At 35.7% G+C, this 24,674-nt stretch overlaps 1 protein-coding gene across 2 annotated transcripts in view; it reads left to right on the top strand.

Moving 5' to 3' along the window:
- SDK1 (sidekick cell adhesion molecule 1) overlaps positions 1-24,674 on the top strand; it is a 1,168,267-nt gene that overhangs the window by 359,849 nt on the left and 783,744 nt on the right. For both annotated transcript variants that reach the window (XM_036741470.1, XM_036741469.1), the window contains one exon: positions 17,930-18,089. In XM_036741470.1, coding sequence (XP_036597365.1) covers positions 17,930-18,089 — 160 coding nt within the window. The remainder of the gene's footprint in view (positions 1-17,929; positions 18,090-24,674) is intronic.

Below are 24,674 nucleotides of genomic sequence, written 5' to 3'. Positions count from 1 at the left end.
ATGGCATTCATCCTTTTTCAGTTTTCATTTTTCTTCTGGGAGACCTATGATCTTTAAGTTATCCTTACCCATCCTGTCATCAAGGTGGATCGTCACTTTGGCTTATAAAGAATGAATGTATTCTTCCTAAATTATTATATTCTCTTCTGACAATTTTTCTTCCACTTCTGTTGTCCTAGTCTAAGTTCAATTTGTTCAGACATAAATCAAGCAATTAGAACTATTAAATTTGAATGAAATGGTCTCCTTAATGAAGTATAAAAATATACATTGAATGCAGCTCCCCTGACTTCCATTATCTACCAAGAGTACTCAGTAACCCTGGATGGAGGCAGTCTTTATGAATATTAGCTCCCGAGTTGAAAGCAGGGCAACTTTTTATTCCTCACCTCCAGCCAGTCAGCTGCTGGATCTGAATCCTAAATCAACCACGTGGCGGTAGCTGTACCATACATGAGTCAGTTACTGTCTATCACATCTGTATTTTGAATTCCAAATATTGTATTTTCTTTTTTTAGAGCCTCTATTTCTTCATAGAGATTCATTATCATGTATTCTAAATTCTCTAGCCTCTTCTTTATTTTCATAATTTTGTTCCAAGAGCTCCAATTTCTGATAGAATTTGCATTTTATTAGTGTTCAGGGAGTTTTATTTCTCTTTTGAGCCGTCCTGGAGTGTGGGGTCCATAGAATTCTCTTTTTTATAGAGGAGGTTCTTTTTGCTTAATTTCCCTCATAGTATATTTGTTCATTGTCTTGTGGGTTTTTTGAATTCTTACTGATTTTCTGTCATTGAGACTCATTATTGGTTCATTTCTTGAGAACTAGTCTTATCCCTATGCTTTTGCTTTTAGACTTGGCCTTTCAGTTTTCCTGTATTACCAATAACCTGTCTTCTGTTTTCTCTTCTCACCTTTTGTCCTCTTCTTTTTCCAATGCTACACAGCTCCTTGAGGTTAGTCTTCTTTGTTCTGTTCATAGTGGAAGTTAGGGAGAGGGAAAGCTGACTGGGTCACTGTTCAGAGTAAGCTCTGTAAGAAAAGTACTGATTCTGAGCCGGGTTTCTAGTTCTCTTTCCTCTTTCCCTCAGGCTCTGAATTCCCTGAGTGTTCTCTTATGCCCTTTGCTGCTTTCTTCTCTCTTCCCGCCCAACCCCCCCCCCCCCCCCCCCCCCCCCCCCCCCCCCGCCAAGCCCCACCTCCCCAACTGCCACCATTGTCCCCCACCTTCCTAACATATCTCTAATCAGAAATAGTGTTTGCTGGCTTTTGTAAAATGTACTGGGGATTGGAGAGGGGGTGTGGTTTGTGTTTCAGATTGAGGCTTGCCAGGACAGGGACTCTTAACAACTTGACCCTGAAACATAAGCCTGCGAGGTGGTGTTTCTGCAGCAGACTAAGCTAAGGGAAGCTGAAGCTTTAATTTTTCTCTCATTCAATATCTCTGTTATCTTGTGGATTCTGCTTTGATTACTCTAGAGTTGGTTCATGTTTTCTTTTTATTTTCTTCCTTTTAAGATTAAGTTGAAGCAATATTTTTTTTAAATCTCAATTATTCTGCCATGTTGCTAATCATGATACCCCCCCCAACTCTTCTGGCTTTTTTATGCCTGATAGAATTTTTGAGGTATTTTATATAAATGTAAACATTCTCATACCATCATAGAATCATAGAGACATAATCTTTGCCAAATCCCTTATTTAAAAGATAAGGAAGTTGAGACCTAAGAAAGGTAAATTGCCTTGCTCAAGCTTATACTTTTGGTTTACAGATTTGGAATGGAGACAAGAACCCTTGTCTCTTGATTCCCCATCCAAAGATCTTTCTTTGGTGTTAAAACCTGCTTTCTAGGTTTTCATAATATTCAGAAATAATTTGAAATATAAAGACAAATTTTAATTTAACATCTTGTAATCATGAATATTAGTACTTGTTCATATTGAAGACCACAGAATAACTGATGTGCACTTTGGTCATTTTAAATGTCTAAAACAAAATATATGTTTTGAATGCATCATAAAGAGTTAATATTCTTTTGAAAAATTGACAAACCTTTCATGAATATCTAAATTATTATGATTTGCTCTTGTAGCCCCAGTAGAACTTTTATATTTATAAGTAATAATTGAATTTGAATACGCTTAGGGAGTTCTGTGCATACTGAATTTCTTTGGCTTAAAACACCAACTATTCATATATCTACTGGGTCTTAATTTCTCAATTTCTTGTCCTTAAGAGGATTTGACATAAATACTATGAGGGCTTCAACCGGAATATATTTGGATTCTCTACACATTTTTTGAGATCCAATGGAGCAAACTTAGCAGTTTAAAAATTATTTTGTTCTACTACAATTGGACAGTCAATTTTCTGTTTTATTACTTTTATAAGTCAGACCAGTTCCTTTGAGATAACTTTTGGATGGTTGAATGCTTAAGTACTAATATCTGTTGCATTAATGTAACCATTGTGGTTACGAAAGCTAATAAGAACAGTATGGATTTCATATTCCTAGAATATGGTGCCTAGTTATTCACCTAGAGTACAGTATAAAAGCTTATCCATGTTAATTTTTTTTCTCTTTCAAATATTTAATTTTTCCCCAATTACATGTAAAAGCAAAATTTAGCATTCATTTTAAAAAATTGAGTTCTCTCTCTCCCTTCCTCCGCTCCCACCTCATTGAGAAGGCAAGCAATTTAATATAGGTACAGTCATGCAAAACACATTTCCTTATTAATTATGTTGTGAAAGAAAACAGACCAAAAAACCAAACCAACAAGAAAAATAATGAAAGAAAAAAATTATTCTATCTGCATTTAGACTTTATCAGTTTTTTCTCTGGAGGTGGATAGCATTTTTTGTCATAAGTCTTTTGGAATTATCTTGGATCATTGTATGGCTTAGAATAGCTAAGTCATTCACAGTTAATCATTGTATAGTATTGCTATTATTGTGTATACTGTTTTCCTGGTTCTGCTCACTTCACTTAGCATCAGTTCATGAAAGTCTTTCCAGGTTTTTTTCTGAAAACATCCTTCTCATTATTTCTTACAGCATAGTAGTATTCCTTCACAATCATGTAGCACAAATTCCAGCACAATCATATACCACAATCCCGTCCCAATCATATACTACAACATATTAATTAAAAAACATTTTTTTTCAGAAGACAGAGGTCTTCTCTTATTGTGACTTGAATCTAGGCAACTTATCTAAAATCCTGATCAACTGTATTTACCTGATGTCTTAGGAAGCACCCCTACCCACCGACCCACACACAGCCACAATTTCTTAATTCCCTTTTGAGATACCTATTACTCTTTGTAGCTTTTCTGAGTTTGTTTTCCTTTCAAAATTAGCTGACTTGTCCTAACGATTACTTCCTTTTGCTATTTGCCCTTCATTTTTGAAGAGGGCCATGATGTCAGTGAATTGATGCCATGACATGCAAGTGAATTAGATTTAAGTGAGGAAGCGCTGTGTAAAGTTTCAGAGATTAAAATTTACATTCTTACATGCAGAGCACTGGCAGGTAATGGTGTGATACCCTATGTGGACAGGGGAGGGAAGGAAGGAGGAAGGAAGAAGGAAGAAGGAAGGAAGGAAGAAAGGAAGGAAGGAAGGAAGGAAGGAAGGAAGGAAGGAAGGAAGGAAGGAAGGAAGGAAGGAGAAATCCCTGTTGCCCAACTGGAAATTTGGTCCCCAGTGGGCAGGTCCTTTTTTACCCAAAGAGGTTCCTGTTTGACCTTTGTTCTCAAAGAGGACCATGACATCAGGAAGATGATGCCATGACATGCAAATGAATTGGATTTAAGTGAGGCAGAGCTGTGCAAAGTCACCAGCCTCATTCTGCCCTCCAGAGCCATTTGGGTCCAGTGGCAAAGTATAGATCAGGATGACTGGAGATGGTCCTAGATGAAGAAGGGTGAGTTTGTATATCCTTTGGATTTCTCTGCTGTATTTCAAAGATCCAGAGGAATTTTTTAACCTCAGTCTTGATCCTAGTTATTGTGGGTCCAGAGCAGAGGAACCCCTTTTCCCTTGTGGGAGAGAGAGAGAGATTGGATGTCTTCTTCCTCCCACCCCTCCATAGTGTTGTTACATAAGTATTAAGACAAAATATTTAAGCTTCTCACCCAAAGGTGAGAGAGCTGTTGTTGTTGTTTGTCCTTTATTCTAGAAGAGGACCATGACATCAGGAAGGCATTGCCATGACTTGCAAGTAAGTTGGATTTAAATTGAGGGCAGGCTGTGAAAAGTCACCAGCCTCCATGGTACTCTGCCCAAAGGAATGTAAATTTTGATCACTGAAACCTTGAAAGATATTCAGGGTTATGGCTAGATTTCTTTCTTAAGGACTATGCCTTAAACCCAAATCACCCTGGCTCTCATTGGCCAACCGTAGGTCCCAGCCCAAGCCCCACCTGGTCATTGTTTGGGCTCTGATGGCTCAGAGTGAATGTAAATAGCAACTGCTTCAGTTTTGGCCAGAAACCCCTCCCAGATTGATTTTTTCTGACTAGGTAAAAGATGCCATTCTTTGCCTCATTTCCTACCTAGTGTTAATCACTGAATAGCTATTGCCTCAATCAAACTAAGATCTAGGAAAGAACTTAGCTTAAAAAGGCCAAGGTCTCTCGCTGTATTCAGGGCCATTGCTAGTTGCCCTGCTATATATCTCGCCACTGGACTCAGATGGCTCTGGAAGAGAAACTCAGTCTGGTGATTTTGCACAACTCTGCCTCACTTAAATCCAATCCACTTGCAAGTTATGGCATCACTTTTCTGATGTTATGGTCCTCAAGAATGAAGGAAAAACAACAACTTGTGAGTGAGATGAGCTACTCCACTAGGGACTCAATTGGCCAGTTCCATTTGGACAGTAAGTGAGAAAGTGATGTCCAGCTGACTCCCCATGTGGGAGTGGTCCCAATCATTATTGCTCCTAGTTTGGTGTGTGTATTCCCTAGTAGCCCCACTTGCCATCCCTATTAACTTTATACAGCAAAATACTTCTTCTCTGCCCATCATTCCCTTTGTATATTGCCTCCTCCTATTAGAATGCAAGTTTCTTGACGGTGAAAACTCTTTTTAATTTTATGTTTTTATCACCAGGGTTTAGTTCAGTGCTTGGCACATAGAAAGTGCTTAATAAGTGCTTTTATATTAAGAAAAAGTGCTTTAACATTCACTCATTCATAAACTCACCAGTCAGTACCACTTCCTAAGCACAAGAAGGATTTGAACTTGTTTATCTCCTTGCCATTTTTAGTTTTTTATTTAGCTTGATGTACATATTAATGAATATTTCAATGAAAATGTGAACACTTTTTTGTAATGGATTTAATATGATGTCAGCTAGTTTTTTTTAAAGAAGTTTACCCTTAATTTTGGAGGATAGTTGGTCAGACTTTTTCATTGTGATAAAAAGAAGTAAAAATTTAGGGTGGTATTTAGTTTGAAATAAAATATCAGTTGGTTAGAAGTTTATTTAGGTTTGGAAAAACAGGGAAATTGCTTTTATCCTACTGCCTTTATTTCTTATTAATTTATGTGTTGAAATAGATTAGCACAGTACAGGATCAAACCACTACATAAATGCAGCCATTTATTTTTCTGCCATCGGTTTCACTGTAGATTAATCTCACTGAATAGCTGAATGCTTTCTTAGGGGAAAATGTTGGAAGGGTTGGTTTACCCCATGAGTTCCTCTAAATATGCTGTTAATTTTCATTGGTTTCAGAGAAAACAGAGATAATCAGTTTGACTTCCCAACTGACTGAATGCAACTAGCAAACAATAGGAATCTTATGGACTCCTTTTTTCCTTGTTTCCTCATGCACAAATCAAAATACCAATAGAGAGTAACTACTCTTAGCTTGGGGGACTTTCAAGTTTGTTTATGAGTCATTTGAAGGTACAAGGGTCATTGCTTGCTATGATATCAAGGAATTTCTAATATAATTTTGGAATTTGTCACCCTTAATTTTAGAGACGATATTTTTGATGTCCTCAGATTCTCAACTTTCTCAGCTTTAGATTTTCTTTGTTTTTCATAGCAATATTTTTTATTTTATTTTATGTTGATTTGGGGATACGGAAGTGCTATTAGTTTAAATTCTTGGCTCTAAGCATGAATTTACCTTGGGACCCTTTCTTCAACCATTTACAGATGTTGGGCAGCTTCTTTCTTTGCTGACACCAACACTTCAAGTCTTCAATTTAAGAATGGACTGTTTTCCAAAAGTTCATTTGTAAATTAGTATTGTGAAATTTAGAGTGCATTTTTTTCTGATAGAAATAGCCAGTCCATGAAACAAACTTCTGTTTATTAATCTTTTAGAGTGGAGAAGAAAAAAACACACTTAGAGGAAAACTCAGATGTCATAGGTACTAGTGGCATATGCCATTTATATTTGTTGGTCTTTTGTAAGTAGAAAACTGCCTTTATTTGTAACTATGGAGCAGGAACAGGTATGTTTTCAGTTTGTAGTATTTCAGTATGAAGCTAAGATTGTGGCTAGCACCATGGTAGAGATTGTTCTCAATTTTGGTGCCACTCCTAAATTTCAGTCTGAGTAAAAACTAGATAGAGAGCAACCTTAGTTCATAACTTTTGTCATTCCATGGCTTAAAGCACATATAAGAAGTATCCAGCAATGTGAACACAATTTAATATATATATATATATATATATACACATGTGTATATGTATGTATATATATATATATATATGTATACATCTCCAAATAAGATGTTAATTTTTAACACTTCTTTTTAAAGTTTTGAGTTCCAAATTCTATTTCTCCTTCCCCACTCCCTTCCTCAGATGGTAAGCACTCTGATAAAACTTATATATCTGCAAACTTGTAAAACTTATTTCCATATTAGTCATTTTGCACAATATTTTTCCAGCATTCTAGTAGTTACTTAATTTCAGCCTTTGATTTTTAAAATATTGGTCATACTTTAATAAGTTATAGGTCCTATTTGTCCTAAAATTTGATTATTCATTGTTCAAGAAGAGAGTAATGGACATGTAGAAGGTAAGATACATTTTGTTTGTTTCATGTAGACTCCAATAGATTTGTGATCTCATCAATTTGAGAATTTCTCTTAACTTTGTATATTTCAACTATGCCTGCTTGCCTATTGCATGCAAAATTTGTCTTTGATTTCCTAAAAGTTCATCAGTTTGCTGGAGGCTTTGACTTTGGAAGAGTACCAGTGAAGTACTCTTGACTGTCTACCTGTCACCCCTTACCTTTACTAAATGACTAGTTCATCTTTTCTTCCTGTCATATAATTCCTTAATGTTGTGTTTTACTCCTCATTCTTATTCATATTTCTTTATTAGTTATATGTTGCAGCTTGCTCATACCCACCTTGTACCTTATCATTGACCTCTGTGTGTATTATTAATTTTTTAGAAATTATTGTTAGGCCTAGATTTGAACAAGAGGAGGAGAGTGAGCTAGAATACTTTCAGAAACTGCAAAGCTCCTTTAATGACCCCTACTTTTCCATTAGTAATAATTTAGGCACTGGATGAAAATTTCATATTTAGAGTTCCACCAATCCTTTTAAAGTTTGTAGATAGCTAAAAAACAATGTAATTCTTCGTATAGTCTTTGACCCTTTACCATCATTCTGTCATGGTCACCATAGAACCAGAAGGGGGCCACATAGGAATCGGGGCCATTTTGTATTTTCCTTTAACTCATGGGTTGCCATGACCAAAAACTTTATCACTACATGACTGACATATTGGTGACATGTCTCTTGATACTTAGCTAAATTAGTCCTCATCAATAGATTCATCCTGTTGTTGGGACCATGCTCAATTCTTTCAAGCCTACTGCAACCTGTCTCATCATGGCATGGAAGTGATTCATTATTATCTAAGGCATTACTAGCTCTGGCATAGCCTTGGAGAACCCAAGGAATTGCAGTAGGACTTTGTGGAAGTTCCTTATATTTATTGTAGTCTTTTCCCCCATTCCCATATTCCATTTATTTGAAGTTTTGAAAAATAGTCATAATATCTCTGAAGAGTTTGATCAGTAAAGTCTTTGTATAAGATATAGTAGTACAACTCATTTAGGAGCTGATTGTAAATCATTCAGATCCATTAATTTTCTTCCTCTCCCCACTCCTCACCCCCTGCTGTTTTAGTTTAGCTGTTTTACTTCTAGGTAGCATCCTTAACTTACATTTGCTGTTCAGTTATTTTTCAGTTGTGTATTACTTTTTATGATACCATTTAGGATTTTCCTGACAAAGATGCTGGAATGGTTTGCCATTTGCTTCTCCAGCTCATTTTGCAGATGAGGAAACTGAGACAAAGAGGGTTAAGTTGAATGTGCCCAGAGTCACATAGCTAGTAAGTGTCTGAGGCCAGAGTTGAACTCACGAAGATGCATCTTCCTGATTCCAAGCCCAATGCTGTATCCACTGTGCCACCTAGCTGCTCTCCCTTATATAGCTGGTAACTAAGGGTCGATTTCAAATAAGTCTTGTGCAAGTATAAGAAAGATTTGATAATAAGGTAGTTTTAGCTCTAGGATGATCCCTTAATATTATAATGAGATTAATGAGATTCTAATATGCTCAAAACCATTCTTCCAGGTGGAATTTAGTCTGTTTATGTTTTGCATCTGGAATACATGCATCTTGCAAGCTATCAACCTGATAAAGATAACTACTATTATATAACTGTTATATATATATAACAGTTATATAACTGATGTTATATTGCTATGTAATAAATAGATTAAAATTATTTCTTTGGGAAAAACTGCAGTATCAGAAGGTTGAATCCCTGGCATCAATGTTTTTCATGCTGATTATGTGAGATGAAATTTGGAGTGAATGACCATGAGAAAATTAGCTATCCATAGTTTTGGAAATGGTTATTGAAAAGTTATAAATTGTGAACAATGATATGTTTTGCCAGTGAAATTTGAAAGATAAAATTTATATGGTTAATTGATGGCTAATTCATAAGCTAGGGTATGAAAATGTTTGAGTTTGATATAAAAGAAGTTGTGAAAAGAAGATTAGTGGTTGTAACCCAAAGGTTAGTCACCCTGGGAAATTCAGTTGTCTAAAAAGCAGAGGGTAATAATGAAAGGTCTTGCTCAGTCTGATTGCACCATTCATCCTGAGATTTCTAATCCTTCTTCTGTTGGACTCTAACCTGATTGATGGTACTGATTATGATAGCTTAACAAATTTCTTTGTTACTTTACTGGAACATTTGGGATTTATATGGTTTTGAAGCTCCCTTTGTTTATAATATAACTGATTCTATTGATAAATGGATGGTGGTTATCCTTTCTTTTTTGTTATTATTTTACATTGAAGAAGAAAAAGGCTAGGTATTGAATAGACTGAGATTACTATAGTTGAGAGGGTATCCTCAGCTACGTTACAAAATAACTTCTGAATTTTGGCTTCGTTGATGTCAAGTGGTTTATCTTTTCAATTCTGCCTTTAAAAATCACAATAGTAGCCTGGCATTTAGTGATCCCTAGGAGAATCACAATTGCCTACCTCAGATAAGGAAAACATACTCCAATGGATTGGGAGTTCTTTCCAATAACACAGCTAATCCTGTGCTACTTTTGTACAGAGCAACCATAAGTTCACCACACTAAGTCCACACAAAGTGGACTTCTTTGAGTTTCCCTAGTATCACCAGGGTATCCAATGAGCTCTTCTGCTGTCTACTTGTCATCCCTTGATCTTTCATTGTGACCAAACCATATTTTCCTTTCAGTTCCTATATATTTCCTTGATGTTGTCTTTTTACTCCTGTTCTTTACAGTTTCTCATTCAATTCAACTCAATAAACATTTATTAAGTCTTCACCTTAGTAAATGCCAGGTACTGTGCCAAGTGCTGGTGATACAAATAAGAAAAAAGATCACCCCTGCCCTCAAGTAGCTTACAAGTTTATGGAAGAAGACAACACACGAAAAGAAGCTGGAAGGATGGGGGAAGAGAAGATCTACCATGGGGTTATTTGGTCCAGGTGCATCATGTTCTGTGGAGTTTCAGCCAAGTAGAGCTACATATGGAAAGAGGAGAGTAAGTTGGAAAGTCCAGATCCCTGCTGTCTCTAAAGAAAAGTTTTGGGAAGAGTTTATTGCTCTATCCTCCAGCCCTGCAATCAAAGAGAAGAGGAGGCTGAGGAGGACGGGAAGGCACTGAGCATCCAAAGCTGAGTTAATGTCATGATCATGATCAGTTTGTCCTGGGAGGGGCATCTTACTTTGTTGGCTTGAAACCAAGCAAAGATGCAGATGGGAAGTGGAGAGTGAGCTTATGAGTTATGGGTTGAAGCTGGATCACATGCAGCATGTGCTTCTCCATTGTCCTCTGTGTGATAATTTTTTAGAGGTAATTGTATTCCTTTTTTTGTTGTCATGTAGAAAAACTGTTAGAGTTTCAGTATTAAAACGATAGGCCTTTGCTTTAATGGGAATCTTGGGCTCACTAAAGGAACTTTGCAGTTTCTCCAAGGTGCTTTAGCTCCCCCTTTCCTTGAACAAACATGAGTACAACTCATCTTTGCCATCCATTCAAGATGAAAATACTGACAGATGAACTCTATAGGGTGTCCATCCATATGCATATCGAAATCTGGGCAAGGGACCTTCATTTAGGTTCTTACTGTGTGGATGGTCAGGCCAAACTCTTTTGAGTGATTGTCTAGGAAGCTCCGTTCTGGGACTGATATCAGTGCAATGTTATCTCCAAACAGGAACCATCTGGAGAATTTCTTCATTCAAAAAGATTGACTCTTTGACTCAGACTTTGCTGAATCTCATTTATCACAATGGCAAATAACCTTTGTGAACATCCATTTTCCTATTTTATGCTTTGCCTGATATTTACAACTAGAAGGTCACTGAATAGGGTTATTCCTATTGTCATATTGTTGTTATTTCTGTTGTAATATACTCCAAGGAATCATGAATGATTGTTATATATGGATACCTTTTTATAAAAGCATTTATGTGATGACATTTTGTTCTACTGAGTCAAGTGTGTTTTTTTTCATAATCAGCAAATAACAACCCTGATGGCATCTTAAATTCTCTACATGTTTATTTTAATTGTGAAATGTTAGAGATGTAGTTCACATTTAAACATCATTTGTAAAAGCCTACTTGTTTCCTACTAATCAAACCTTCATTTAGGATGCCCTTGATTATATATAGATGATTCTTATAAAGACCCTGTATAGATGGGAGAGTAGGCTTTGAAGTTGGTAGTTTTTTTGCTATTTTCTTAATCAGCTTTTTTTTTGCATTAATAAGGTCTAAGAATTTTTCTATGCCTTTGCTGTCTTCTCATCCTTTAGCTGTCTTGTATATTGGTCTCTCAATCCATCACACTTGTGCTACTCTATACATACTTTCTCCAGTCTGGCTGCTTTTTAGTGCTATCTAGAAAGACAGATACTGAAAACTGAAAATCATAGCTAGTTCATAAAAATGTGTTGATTCCGTAGCCTTATGAGGGATAGAGATTTTACCTTGACCAGAGAGGAGGAAATGGATTTGCTACAGTGGCTATGCTTCCAGTGGCAGGACTCTGAATCTTTTAGTTGCTTACCATATAATAATCCCATAGTAGTAGAGAATAGAGTGATGGCTCATCCCCAGTTAGATTAAAGAAAAGAAGTTATTCTATCTCACAGGTAGAATGTGACTCACATATTCATTGAGTTATCTTAAAAGTCAATTTATTACACAATGGCTTCTGTATAATAGAATTATAAAATCATTTGTACACTTGAGAAATTATTTGATCTTGATCTTTTCAGACAGGGCCATAAGTAGATAGGTTGTTATCACAGGTAAGAACTGTGTCCATTTAAATATATCAATCTATCTATATCATATATGTATGTATGTGTATATATATATATATTATATGTATATATGTGTGTGTGGGTGTGTGTATGTGAGATTCCATAGTTCTCCAGGCTAGTTTCAAAGACTTAGAATCCTTGTTAATTATTTTCTTTATACTTCTCTCTAATCTGTTTCCAAGCTCTGTTGTTTCTATCTCTGATATTTTTTTAATCCCCATTGCCTCCTTTTAAAGTCCAGTGCCCTAGTTCAGGTCCTTACTGTCTCCTATCTTGACTCTTGCAACAGCTTCCTTAGTGGTATGCCTCCTTCTAGACTCCTATTTTTTCCAAGCCTTCCTTCACATCTCTTCTAAAATAATTGGAGTACTGCATAGATCCAGTTATGCCATTATCTTTCTCAAACACCTTTAGTGGCTCTCTATTGCCTATAAAGTAAAATATCAATTCATTACACTGGCATTCAAGGTCTTCCACAGTCTGCCCCCAATCAATCTTTCAGGCATTTTTCACAGTGCTTCCCCATATAGGTTATACTGCTAACAAACTAGATTGTTCTTCCTATCCTTGGAATATCTCCCCCCACACCTCCCCATGTCTCTACCTAATTGAATCATTTTATTTCAAGGTCCCACAGAGACATTGTAGTATAGTGGCAAGAGTTCTACACAACTTAATTTCCAATAATGCTTTCAGCTGCTCATTAGATTGTGATCTTAGGCAAATCACGTAAGGTATCTTGCACTCCATCTCTACAATGAGAGGTTTGAATTAGATAATTTCTAGGACTCTTTAAATCCTAAATTTTATATTCCTATTATGCTACCTCCATGAAGTCTTCTCTGATCCCCCTAGGTAAAAGCAATTCATCCCTCTTTGAATCGTTTGGGTCATTTTTAATCTATCATATGCATTTAATCTTGTTCTAGTTTAAACTAGTTATCTGTGTAAATGCCTTATCTCCTGCTAAATGGGTCCAGTAACTAGCATAGCTCCTTGCACTTAGTAGGTGCTGCATTAATTTTTGTGGAATTGAGTTCAGTTCCAGTAACTATTCTTCCTAAAACCCTTTATGAAGAGTGGGTAACCTGTGGGCTGAAGACCACATGTGGCCCTCTAGGTCCTTGAGGGTGGCCCTTTGACTGAATCCAAACTTTACAGAACAAATCCCCTTAGTAAAAGGATTTGTTCTGTAAATTTTGGACTCAGTCAAAAGGCTGCATCCAAGGACCTAGAAGGCCTCATGTGGCCTCAAGGCAGCAGGTTCCCCACCCTTGCAGGTCTACTCATTCATCATTTTTGTGTTTCTTCTATGAATTTTTCTCTGATTTTTTTATGTCCACTGTTAAGACATAATTTTGTCTGACCATTGCTGAATAATAGTGACTTCTCATTGCATGTTCATACTATTTTCCAATGCATTCATTCCAGGGGCGTGATCTGTCTTTAAAAGACCATCACTGTTATTGCTCACATATTCAGTTGGCTTTTCATTTTTGCCCATGTTTTTCATTTAGTGTATATATAGTCATTCATATTTTATTTAGACAGTTTATTTTCTTCTCTAAGTATGTTATCTTCTATTTCTCCCTATTGAATGCTTTTCTGACCACTTCTCTGAATTGTCATTTTGAATTATAGTCCTATCGGCTCTTCTGTCTTTTTTCTCTTTTCCCCAAACCAAGAATCCTATAAAGTTCCCTCCAGCTCTAAATCTATGATCCTATCTTAATGAACACACTTTAAACTTCATCGCTCAGGTCACTGATTAAAGGGGTAAATAGTCCTGGTTTAGTGGCATATACATGAGAGATGTTCTCCAATGACAATTTTTCAATGAATAAGGCCAAACAGCTCTTTTCATAATCTCACTCCAATTTACCTTCCTAGCCTTATCTCCCACTGTTTCCCAATGAGGTTGGACTACTTGCAAGTCCTCCAACTTTTACCCTTACAAAAACAGTGTCCCTCATTTTGCCCACCTCTACACCTTTACTAACATTATTCTGTTTGACTGAAAAAAAAAAAACCTTCTCCTTTTTGTCTGTTGGAATCTCATTATTCTTCAAGTCTTATCTCAAATATCACTTTATCATAAAGTTTTTCATCTTTGTTTTCATATTCCTAGTAACTAACTCAGTGCCTTTCATTGCAGGCATTTAAAAAAAAGTCTGCTGAATTGAATTAAAGGTAGCACTTGGCACAGTGGATAGACTTAAAGTTAGGAAGAACTGAGTTCAAATTATGCTTCACACACTTGATAGTGATGTGATTCTGGATAAATCACTTAACCTTTCTACATCAATTCCCTTTTCTATAAAATAGGCATAATAGGAAGTATTTCTCAAGGCTGTCATGAGAATAAGATTCAACAACTTCTATTCACTTAGAATATTTTGTCTGATATCATGTTTATTAAGTTTTTGCCTTATCTCCTCTACTAGATTCTAAACATCCTGAGCAAGGATCTTGTTATTTGTCTTTGTATTTCATTTTGTCCACAGCATGCCTTACTTTTAGTAGGTGTTTTTAGTTTCTTGAATTAGTACTGAAACACTTTTGAAAATAATTTTCACCTATTTATAAGACTGATATTGTTGTCTTCTTATCTCTCATGTTTATGGGGCTCTGTCTTATCTATCTCTCTTATGTTATGTTATGTTTATGGGGGTTATAATTCTGACACTTTCTACTCTTGTCAAGATCTGAGTCTATTTACAAACTTAGCTAAAGGAGGTTTTCCCTAGTGGATCACTGTGCTCTAAAGAGTCTGATAGTCAGTGTTCAGTGAACTGTTTGCACTCTATGAATAATATAGGGCATCACTTTCATTTAGACAACTCATGTAATATATTAAATTGACAAAGGTATGTTACTAGTAAAACAAAATTTAAACTTCTGAATATCTGCCTTCAGGCTTTTTCTTTTCAAAATGATGTATTTTTTATGAGTTGCTCTTGTAGGTCATTGGAACTATAAGAAGTGCCATCACGTGTTTGCTGGTTAAATATAGTACAAATAGCAGGACATCAATAAGGGTCTATAGCTCAGTAAATCCCTAGGTATCAAAACCATATCTATTGCAGTTCAGCTTTATTGGCCTGTTTAGGTGAGAGGAATGGATGATTCCAGTTGCGGTACATGGCAAGTTAAAAGGAAAATTGAACAGTGACTTGGCAGAAAAAACTTCAAGGATACATGTAAAATTCAGCCTGAAATAATGTAATATACATGCCAAGTGATTAAGCTATTGTTATTGAAAAAATCAGAGATGATTATTTAGTTTTAACTGTTGTGATAGGGTACAATTATCAACACATACTGGTAAAAAGTACCTTAAATAAAGTACTTGAACTCTGTGTACATGTTATTTCAGTTTTCTTTTTTTAAAATTTTTTTATTTTTTATTTTTAGTTTACAACACTCAGTTCCACAAGTTTTTGAGTTCCAAATTTTCTCTCCCTCCCTCTCCTCCCTCCTTCCCTCCAAGATGGCATGTAATCCAATATAGGTTCTACACATATTTTCGCATTAAACTTATTTACATAATAGTCAAGTTGTAAAGAAGAATTATAACCAATGGAATGAATCATGAAAAAGAAGAAACAAAACCAAAAAAGGAGAGCAGATAGTTTGCCTCAATTTGCATTCAGACTCCATAATCCTTTCCTGGATGTGGATAGTTTTTTTCCATCATGAATCTTTTAGAGCTATCTTTGAACCTTGCATTGCTGAGAAGAGCCAAGTCTATCAAAGTTAGTCCTTACAGATACTGTGTGCCTGTAATCGTGTATAATGTTCTCCTGGTTCTGCTGCCTTCACTCAGCATCAGTTCACATTTCAGTTTTCTAAGCCATATTTATCTAACATAAACAGGGAACCATAGTATTGTGTGAATGTTAAAATCCTCCTAGATTTCCATTTCTTATTTTAAAAAATGATGATCTTAAAACATCTGTACTTAGAGTTTACCCAAGTAAGTTCCCCATAGGAAAATAAAGCTGAATGTAATGTAATCTTTGAGAAGAAAATTCTCATTCAGGTACCTCTGACTGATTTAAGAAAACATACAATCATCAAATTTTAAAGCTAGAAAGGACCTTAGATCTTATGTAGTTTAGTTTTTCTCAGTTTATAGATTCGGAAAATGAACCCCAAAGAGATTAAGTGACTTACCCAAGGTCAACTTTAACATCATTAGTTAATGACAATGTGGATACTATAACCTAGTTTCATCAATTTAAGACATTTTAATTTTATACAGTACTGACATTTGTTGAAAGAAACATTAAATTAAATGAAAGATGGATTGTCATAAGCTACCTATCCTCATATCTACTGCTTTCCATTTTAAAAAATTGATCTTTTGCTTTTTTTTAATATCACAGTCTTTTCCCTTTATACTTCTCTCATACACATGAAACCATCCCTTGTAACAAAGAAAAACAGTTATCCAATCAACAAAGCAACAGATATGATCACATATGCAGTATTTGACATCTCTAGTTCCCAACCTCTCTCCCAAGAGGAAAACTGTTTGTTTCATCTTTTGTTTTATAGAACCAAGTCTTAATTGCTTTTTTCAGATTTGCTTTTTAAACTTTGAAGTCAAATCTCTTTGAAAGGGAGAAACAATGTAAGCACAATGAATGATAACAGAAATATACGACATTCAGACTTTGTACAATATAAATTAGAGGCAAAAACGTTGCTTTTGGGGGGCTAATGATAGAGAATTTACTAAGCAGTTGCTAATTGCCAGATGTTGTGCTAAGCACTGAATATACAAATACAGAGAAGCAAGACTGTCCTTGACTTCAAGGAACTTACATTCTGATGGGGAAAGACAGTACATTAAGGGGAGCTAGAAAGGGATAGAAAGAGTGGCGTGACACGAAGGTGGCCAGGAAATGGCATGGAGACCTGGTTCCTGGCAAGAAATGGCCAGACGTTTACATATTAGAACTGGGGGACCAAAGAAGGGAGGGAATTAGAGGTTGTAAGGGTATGGAGAAAGTAAGGATGATCGCCTGAATATGAGCAACATGGTGTAGAGATGTCTGGAAAATCACATTATAGCAGAACCCTTCATTATGCCCTATAAACCTTTTGTTTATGGAGGGTGGTTCCCCCCTCCCTTGCCCTACTTAACTCCATTATCTTCCTTGGTTGATAGAAGTCTGTCTGGCAAATCAGAAATGGTCCCTGAGTATACATGGGCAGTGCCATCAAATTGAATGTGGAGGTGCACCTCTATCTCCCTGTAGACTAAATTTCTACAATTTCTAACCTGTCCAAATCTTTCTCTCTCTCTCTCTCTCTCTCTCTCTCTCTCTCTCTCTCTCTCTCTCTCTCTCTCTCTCTCTCTGTGTGTGTGTGTGTGTCTTTCCGTTTCTCTCCATCTCTGTGTTCTTTTTGTGTTTGAGGTCCAAATTTTGTTGTCTCTGGAAAAATCATAGTGAAGCAGAAAAAAGCCATAAGCCATAAGACCTAGGCTTAAATCATGGGGCTGATACTGTTGGGCAAGTAATTTGAATATTCTCTGTCTCAGTTTCTTCAGATGCACAATGAAAATGAGACTAGATATTATATAAGCACATCTTTCAGTTATAAATATATGATATTATGAAAATATCTCCCATTTGTAAATTGTTCCTATGGCACCAACTTCTCTTTGTGAAGTTGTTTCATGAGAAGTAATGTTTTTGTGTTACTGATTAACAATATTAATTGGGTCATGACTAGTCAAGGCCCAGTTGTGTCCAACTGGTGAATCAGTATTTTGACAAAATTCTAAATAACTACAGGATCAGCATGGAAAATACTTTTAGTTTGTCTGTCTTTAACCCTGTGGAGTCATTAACTAGTATAGTGTGTGTTTCTAAGAGAGTTTTCCAGGTTATTCGATATTTCATTATATAAACCAACTATCAGATTTACTTTCATTTTTAGGTGCTTGTAGAAGAATTGGTTTGTTATTTGTGGCAATGTTATGTCTGTGTTTGTATTTAATTGAATGTTTATGTCTTTGGTCCATTTCAGATGATGTTGCACCATATTTCAAGACTGAACCAGGTTTACCCCAGATTCATCTGGAAGGGAATCGCCTTGTACTCACTTGCCTTGCTGAAGGGAGCTGGCCATTGGAATTCAAGTGGATATGTAATGATAATGAGATCACCACCTATACCAGCGAATATAAGTAATTGATTACTTAAAAATAAAATTTTGTTAGAGTTTATATGTTTAGAGTATTTGACAACTATAACAATACTAAAAGTGGAAAATATCGCATTGCATTTCTAATGGAGTAAAGGAAGAAAATGTATAGTTAGAATGTGACTAATTTTTATCGCATTTATACTAGGGAAACATCATTATTTTTGCACAGTAAGGCTGTGGGTATTTCTGTTGTAAACATTTACATGGCAAAGGTGACACGTAGGCATGGAGAAATACAAAAACACACTTTGTCATGACAGACTTGGTTACTGTGGTAATACATACTAACCATAGTAACCCTGAATCATTGTAAAACCTCAATAAGCATGAATGGTTAATCAAAATATTTCATTATTGATAATTAGGTCAGCAGCTTCATTATCTTGCAGTTGTCAGTAAGTACAACTTTCCTAGGCATCAAATGTCAGGATGGGAAAAGGTAGAATATAGGGAGGAAGGAAATGGGTAAAGCATCAATTCTAAGCTTCTAGATTCAATGTGAAAGAAGTTGATATTTGGGGGGAAAGAAAGGTTGTGCAGTGACCATTAGCAAAACTTCTCAGGGTTTGCCATCCATTCCTTTCTTGCCTCGTGGCCAACACTGCTTATACTTAAATCTTATAAAGTTCAGTGTTTGTTTTTAAATATTCACAATAAGTGACTTATACAAGTGTAGCAGGATGCCAAAAGTGTATGTTAGTCATCAATAGAGTACTACAATTTAAAGAAAATGTTTTAAGGCAGTCTGATACTAGTATGAAGAAATGCATAGAAATATAGCTTTGGAGTCAGAAAGGCCTAGGTTTAGATCCTGACCTATTTTGGTTTTGTGATCCTAGGCAAATCACTTAATCTCTCAGTGCCTTTCCTCATCTGGGTTTTTTTCTATACCAATGACATCAGAGGCATAGAGCCTGTCCCTGTCCTTGATGCTCATACATAATAAAAGTATTGGGATGTTAAGACTGAGAATGGATGGGGTAAGATACAACATTTCTACCTCACCCCTCATTTTCCCCTTATACTCAGTATTATATAATACTTAATAAGAATGTTAAACCTGGTAGTGATCATTTGTAATATGGGCATAAGTTCTGCTCCTGGAAGTGTTTGTGTTAGTGAGGAGCTGTTATTGAGCAAGTCTAACCGAAGAGGACAGAGAAAAGAAGATGGAGCACCCAAGAATGCATCCTTGGGGAACTTATTCTTTGTTGGGTGTGCCAGGGGTCTAGGTCTACTCCAGTTAGCTAGCATTTATCAAGTGTCAGACTCTGTGCTAAGCTCTGGGAATACAAGGAAAGGCAGAACAAACACACAAATAAACAAAGAAACAAACAACAACGAAATTGATCCCTACTCTCAAGGAGCTCATAGTCTAATGGGGGATTAATGGGCCCAGATGAAGTAAATATCTTTTCTGTAGAAATCACCTGAGAAATTGTTGGTCCTTTTTCCAGAGTAATTTGCAAGGTACACTATCAGTATTTGGGGGACTGGAATGATGAAATTTATAGACTTAGATATCTGATTGGGCCAGGTGTGAAACCCAGGAAATTCTGCAGGAGAAAAGAGAAGGCTTATGATCAGACTGTGAACGTGTTGTATTTTGTGTGTGTGTGTGTGTGTGTGTGTAAATCAACCTCACATAAAATATATAAGCTGAGATGTAATCTTTTAAAATAGCTTTAAATATTATAAATTAGCTTTTGGTATAGCTTTCAATAATATAAAATATCTTTTGATATAGCTGACTTTGCATTGTCAAGCCTTTTGTCTGGTTTTGAGGGCATTTATTAGTAAGGATGTTAAGAAATTGTACTCAGAATACAGGAATACAAATGATTAAAGATTTTGAAAATTGTACCCAGGAGGAAAGGAATTGAAATGCAGAAAATTCTTGACTACCTCATCCAATGGAAGGGACCAGTGGTGTGAATAATCTATAACAGTGTATAATCCAAAAATAATTTGACTTTAGAACTCATTATATGTTTATTTTCTCCCAGGAAATTAATCTTCATAATTATTTTTGCTTATAAAATTATTAACCTCCCCTAGGTTTTGAATTTTCTGTGAATAATCCACAAATGCATTGAATTTCTTCTTTAAACTAAAGACATATGTTATATATGTGCATATTTTATATGCGACATAAATATAATTATGACATATGATATATTACATATGATTGTGGACAAGTCACATAACTTCAGCTCTACTTGGCTTATCTATAAAATGGGATTATTAGTATCTACTTCAGAGCATTTTTTGTGTGGTTTAAATAAGATAATTTATGTGTAGAGGTTTATAAGGCTTAAAGGTCTGCACAACTGTCATTTATTATTTGTTTTATCAATGAAAAGCACCATGGAATTGTCGATAGTATGTTTGGCTTTAATTTAGGAAGACCTGTATTCAAATTATACACCCCCCCCCCAAAAAAAAACTTAGTAGGTATGACCCTACACATGTCTCCACCTCTCTGTGCTTCAGACAATTCTGTAGGACTTATCTAATAAGTCATAAATAGGTTGTGATCTGCATTAGTGGAGACCACACTAGGTGTTTACCCACAACGGTAATGCATCTTTGCAAAAAAGAAAAATAGTTAACTTAATACTTGAAGAATCTGTGATTTTGTAAGTGTAGGTGCTCTGTCTAGCAATGCAGACTACAACTTTTCTACATTTTAGCCAATGGTCTTAAGAGTTGCTATTTGAAAAACTCAACTCAGCTTGAATCCAATTCAATGATGAACCTCTCCAATCACAGGCAGATTTATCCGTGGAAATAAGACTTTAACCAGACCCATACTGAAGACCTTTTCAGTTTCCATCAAAATTGATATAGTTCTACAGAGCAAGCAGAAAACTACCATTTTCTTTATATCTATTAATTAATAAGCTGATCTATCACATATTCTAGTTTTACTTTTTTGGTATACATTGTCTAAAATTAGTTTGATTTTGTAAATTATTTTCAAATAAGCACCTTTAACTGTCATAGGAAATTGCTTTCCATTGATTATGATATTGATAGATATTACCTCCTGAAATTGAGCTTATGTTATTTTAGAAAAAAATTGCTATTTTAAAATGCTAAATCTTATGTCTTTTTCTAAGACCTTATCCTTCTTGTCCTCTCTTCAGCTTCCAAAACTATTGATTGCTCTTTCCTTCTAGAAACTTTTTTCCCCCTGGGTCTTCATGACCCTGTGTTCTCCTGGTTCTCCTACCTGTCAGACTATTCCTTTACAGACTCTTTTGCTGGGTTATTATCCATGTCCCATCGCGTTTGCATGGTTTTAAACCAGTGCTCTGTCCTAGACCCTCTCCTATCTTCTTTTTTCTCTACATTCTTGTCTTGTCAGTTCCTATATGTTGAATTATCAGTATTTCTACAGATGACTTTCAAATCCCCATTTTCAACTTTCATCTTTCTTCTGCAGTCTAGTCCCATATCACCTTTACCTTTTATACATCTCCATCTTTATATCCCATAGACATCTCAATCTAAATAATAGCTAGCATTTCTATAGTGTTTAAATGTATTCTGCGTGCTTTACAGATGTCATCTCATTTCATCTCTCACAACAATCTTGGAAAGTAGATGTTATTGTCTCCATTTTACAGATGAGGAATCCAAGGCAGACAAAAGTTAAATGACTTTCCCAGGGTCACATAACTAGTAATTTTCTGAGATTTGAACTCAAATTTTTCTGACAACAAGCACAGCTTTCCCCCCCTTTTCATTGCCTAACCATCTCTTAACTAAATAAGTCCAAAATAGAATTCATTATCTTTTCCCATTCCAAACCCCAAACCTTCTCCTTTCCCTAACTTTCCCAGAAGATGGAGAGTAAGATATTTTTAATATTTAGGACTCCTGAGAATGTTTATAGTCAGGTAGGAACGAGCCAGTGGAAAGGTCCAGATTGAAGATACATGAGAATAAAAGGATGGTCAAAATCTTGTAGGACCCAAATGTAACTGCATTCCCTTTCATTTTCTATCTGTACCCTTTTCCTTTCCTGCGTTTCCTTTCCTGTTCTATATCTACCCTTTTCCTTATCAATGCTCACGGTCTTCATTTTAACCTCTATACACATGACCTCCAGATCTGTGGGTTCCAGTCTTTCTCCTGAGCTGCATCACCAACAACCTGTTTGACATTTTGAACTGGGTGTCTTGGAGGCATCTCAAAACTCAGCAAGTGCAAAGCAGAACTCATTCTCTTTCCTCCCAAACTCTCCCGTCTTCTAAACTTCCCTATTTCTGTTGAGGACACCACTGTCCTTCCAGTCATCTAGGTTCACAACCTCAATATCATCCTTACTTCTTCTCTTTCCTTTAGCCCTCATATCCAATCATTTGCCAAATCTTGTCAAGGCTACCTCCACAACGTCTCTTGGAATCTTTTCCGTTTCTCGCCATCCACATAACTACCACACTGGTTCATTACTTCTCACCTAGAATGCTTTCACAGCCTCCTCACTGATCTCCTTTCTTCCAGTATCTCCAATTCATCTTCCAAATTGGTATTATTAAAGCACACTGTGGCTCTGCCATTCCCCAGGTGTTGAGGCAGTAGTGAGCCACTGAAGCTTCTTGAGGAAAATACAAACTCCTCTGACTGTCATTTAAGATGTTTCCTAATCGTCCTCTAGTCCAACTTTCCATGTTGATCACACATTATTCTCTCCCTCAAGCTCTGCATTTCAGCCAAATTAGAGTACTTGCTATTCTCTTCCCCTATCAGTTGTTTTTATCCTACTCCATTCAAAAAGTTACTTTGTCTTTATTTTTTATATATTTTCTATTTACTCATCTGTAAACATGTTGAATATCCTCAGCAATTTTAAGATCCTGGAATGAAGCAACTTTTTTTTTTGTTTTTGTCTTTTTTTTCCCCTAACGCTGTGTACTTGGCACATATTAGGCACTTAATAATAAGTCTGTTGAATTGAATTGATCATTCAATTTGATTGTAAATCAGAACTAAAAGTATAATTATTTTCTTGGTGTTATAAATGGAGCAATTTATATGTGTTGAAATCAAAGAATGCAAAAGAATACTTTCCTGGTAATCTCTATTGTGAACTCAAAAAAAATTCATTATATTTCTAAATTTTGTATTACTTTCAATATGACAGGACCACTTTTTTTTAAAGCACCAGTGACTATCGTGTCATCTTGGCAACAGTTCAAGGATTTAATCCAATTTGCATAGGTGAATTTCTGTGTTTTTATGCCTGTTCCTTGAAATAACATTCACAATAAATCATTTTATGCATTAGAATCAGTAAAATGTCCTTTTAAAAAAAGTATGCATCTCTTCCTGTAGTCACCCTTTGCAAATTAAATTCAAATTATATCTAGTTCAAGACTTTCTTATGGCTAGAGGCAGATTTCTTTGTTATAATAGGAAGAATAATTAAATCCTAGAACCTAGGTTGTATAGCTCTGAAGATCTAGCATTCTTATGTCACTGCATTGAAATTTAAAGAAGAAATCCATTACATTCTAGTTGAATAGGGACAGGGTTACCATGCCTTTTCTGGAACAGAGGTTCTGATAGCCTTTTAAAAGCAAAACAAAAAAAATCAAAACAAAACAAAGCAAAATCAAGAGTACTGAAAATACTCAGATGAAACCTACTCTTTGTAGCTGTTCTTCAAGAAAGTGTATGGTCTTATGTTCAAGCTGCTACAGAGGGAATTCTCAGTCAGATTGTAGTTGGACTTGACAGCTTTTTACATCCCATCTCTCCTGCTGTGTTGGTCCTGAGTACTAACAGTATTATTGATGAAATATTTCATTTACATGTTAGGTGTATTTCCATACTTGGATCATCAGATTTCAAGCTAGCAAGGATTTTAGGGACTATCAAGTCCAACTTTCTTATTTTATAGTAAGGAAGCTGAAGCACAGAGAAGTTACTTACCCAAGGTCACATGACTATTAAATACCTGAGATGAGATTTAAACCCAAGTCTTCCTGTGCCTTATCCACTCTATTGTGATGCCTTTTGTCTGACTTGCCCACGATTATACAGACATTAACACCAAAGGTGGAATCTAATTCATGTGTCTAGACTCCACTACTCTTTCCACTACATCTTGCTGCCATTCACTACCTTGGATATGTCACTTCACATCTCTTGGTCTTAGTTTCCTCATCTGTTAAAAGAGGGGATTGGATGAATGATGTCTAAGGTCCATTCCAGTTCTAAATCTATGATCTTATGCACCTCCCCAAAGCTTAGTTTCTTCAATAGTATTTATTTCACATTGTTCCTCTAAAGATGAAAAGATATAGGATGTATAAAATCCTTTGTAAACCTTGGAGGTTTTATAAATGTAATTTTTACTCTTGCCATTTAAAAGAACTATGAATCAAACCTAGGTTATCCAAGTCCAAACCCAGTAACCCAATTATGCTCTTTCGCATTAGTTGCAATTTTTCTAAAAGTTTGTATACATTTTCTTAAAACTCTTGCAAATTTTTAATCTTCCTGATTGTTTTCCTCTTCATTTTCATGTTTATCTCTAGTATCAGTCCATTAG

This window comes from Trichosurus vulpecula, chromosome 1, assembly GCF_011100635.1.
Source record: "Trichosurus vulpecula isolate mTriVul1 chromosome 1, mTriVul1.pri, whole genome shotgun sequence".
Classification (NCBI taxonomy): domain Eukaryota; kingdom Metazoa; phylum Chordata; class Mammalia; order Diprotodontia; family Phalangeridae; genus Trichosurus; species Trichosurus vulpecula.
Note: the sequence above shows the minus strand (reverse complement) of the source record. Positions and strands in the feature narration are given on the sequence as shown.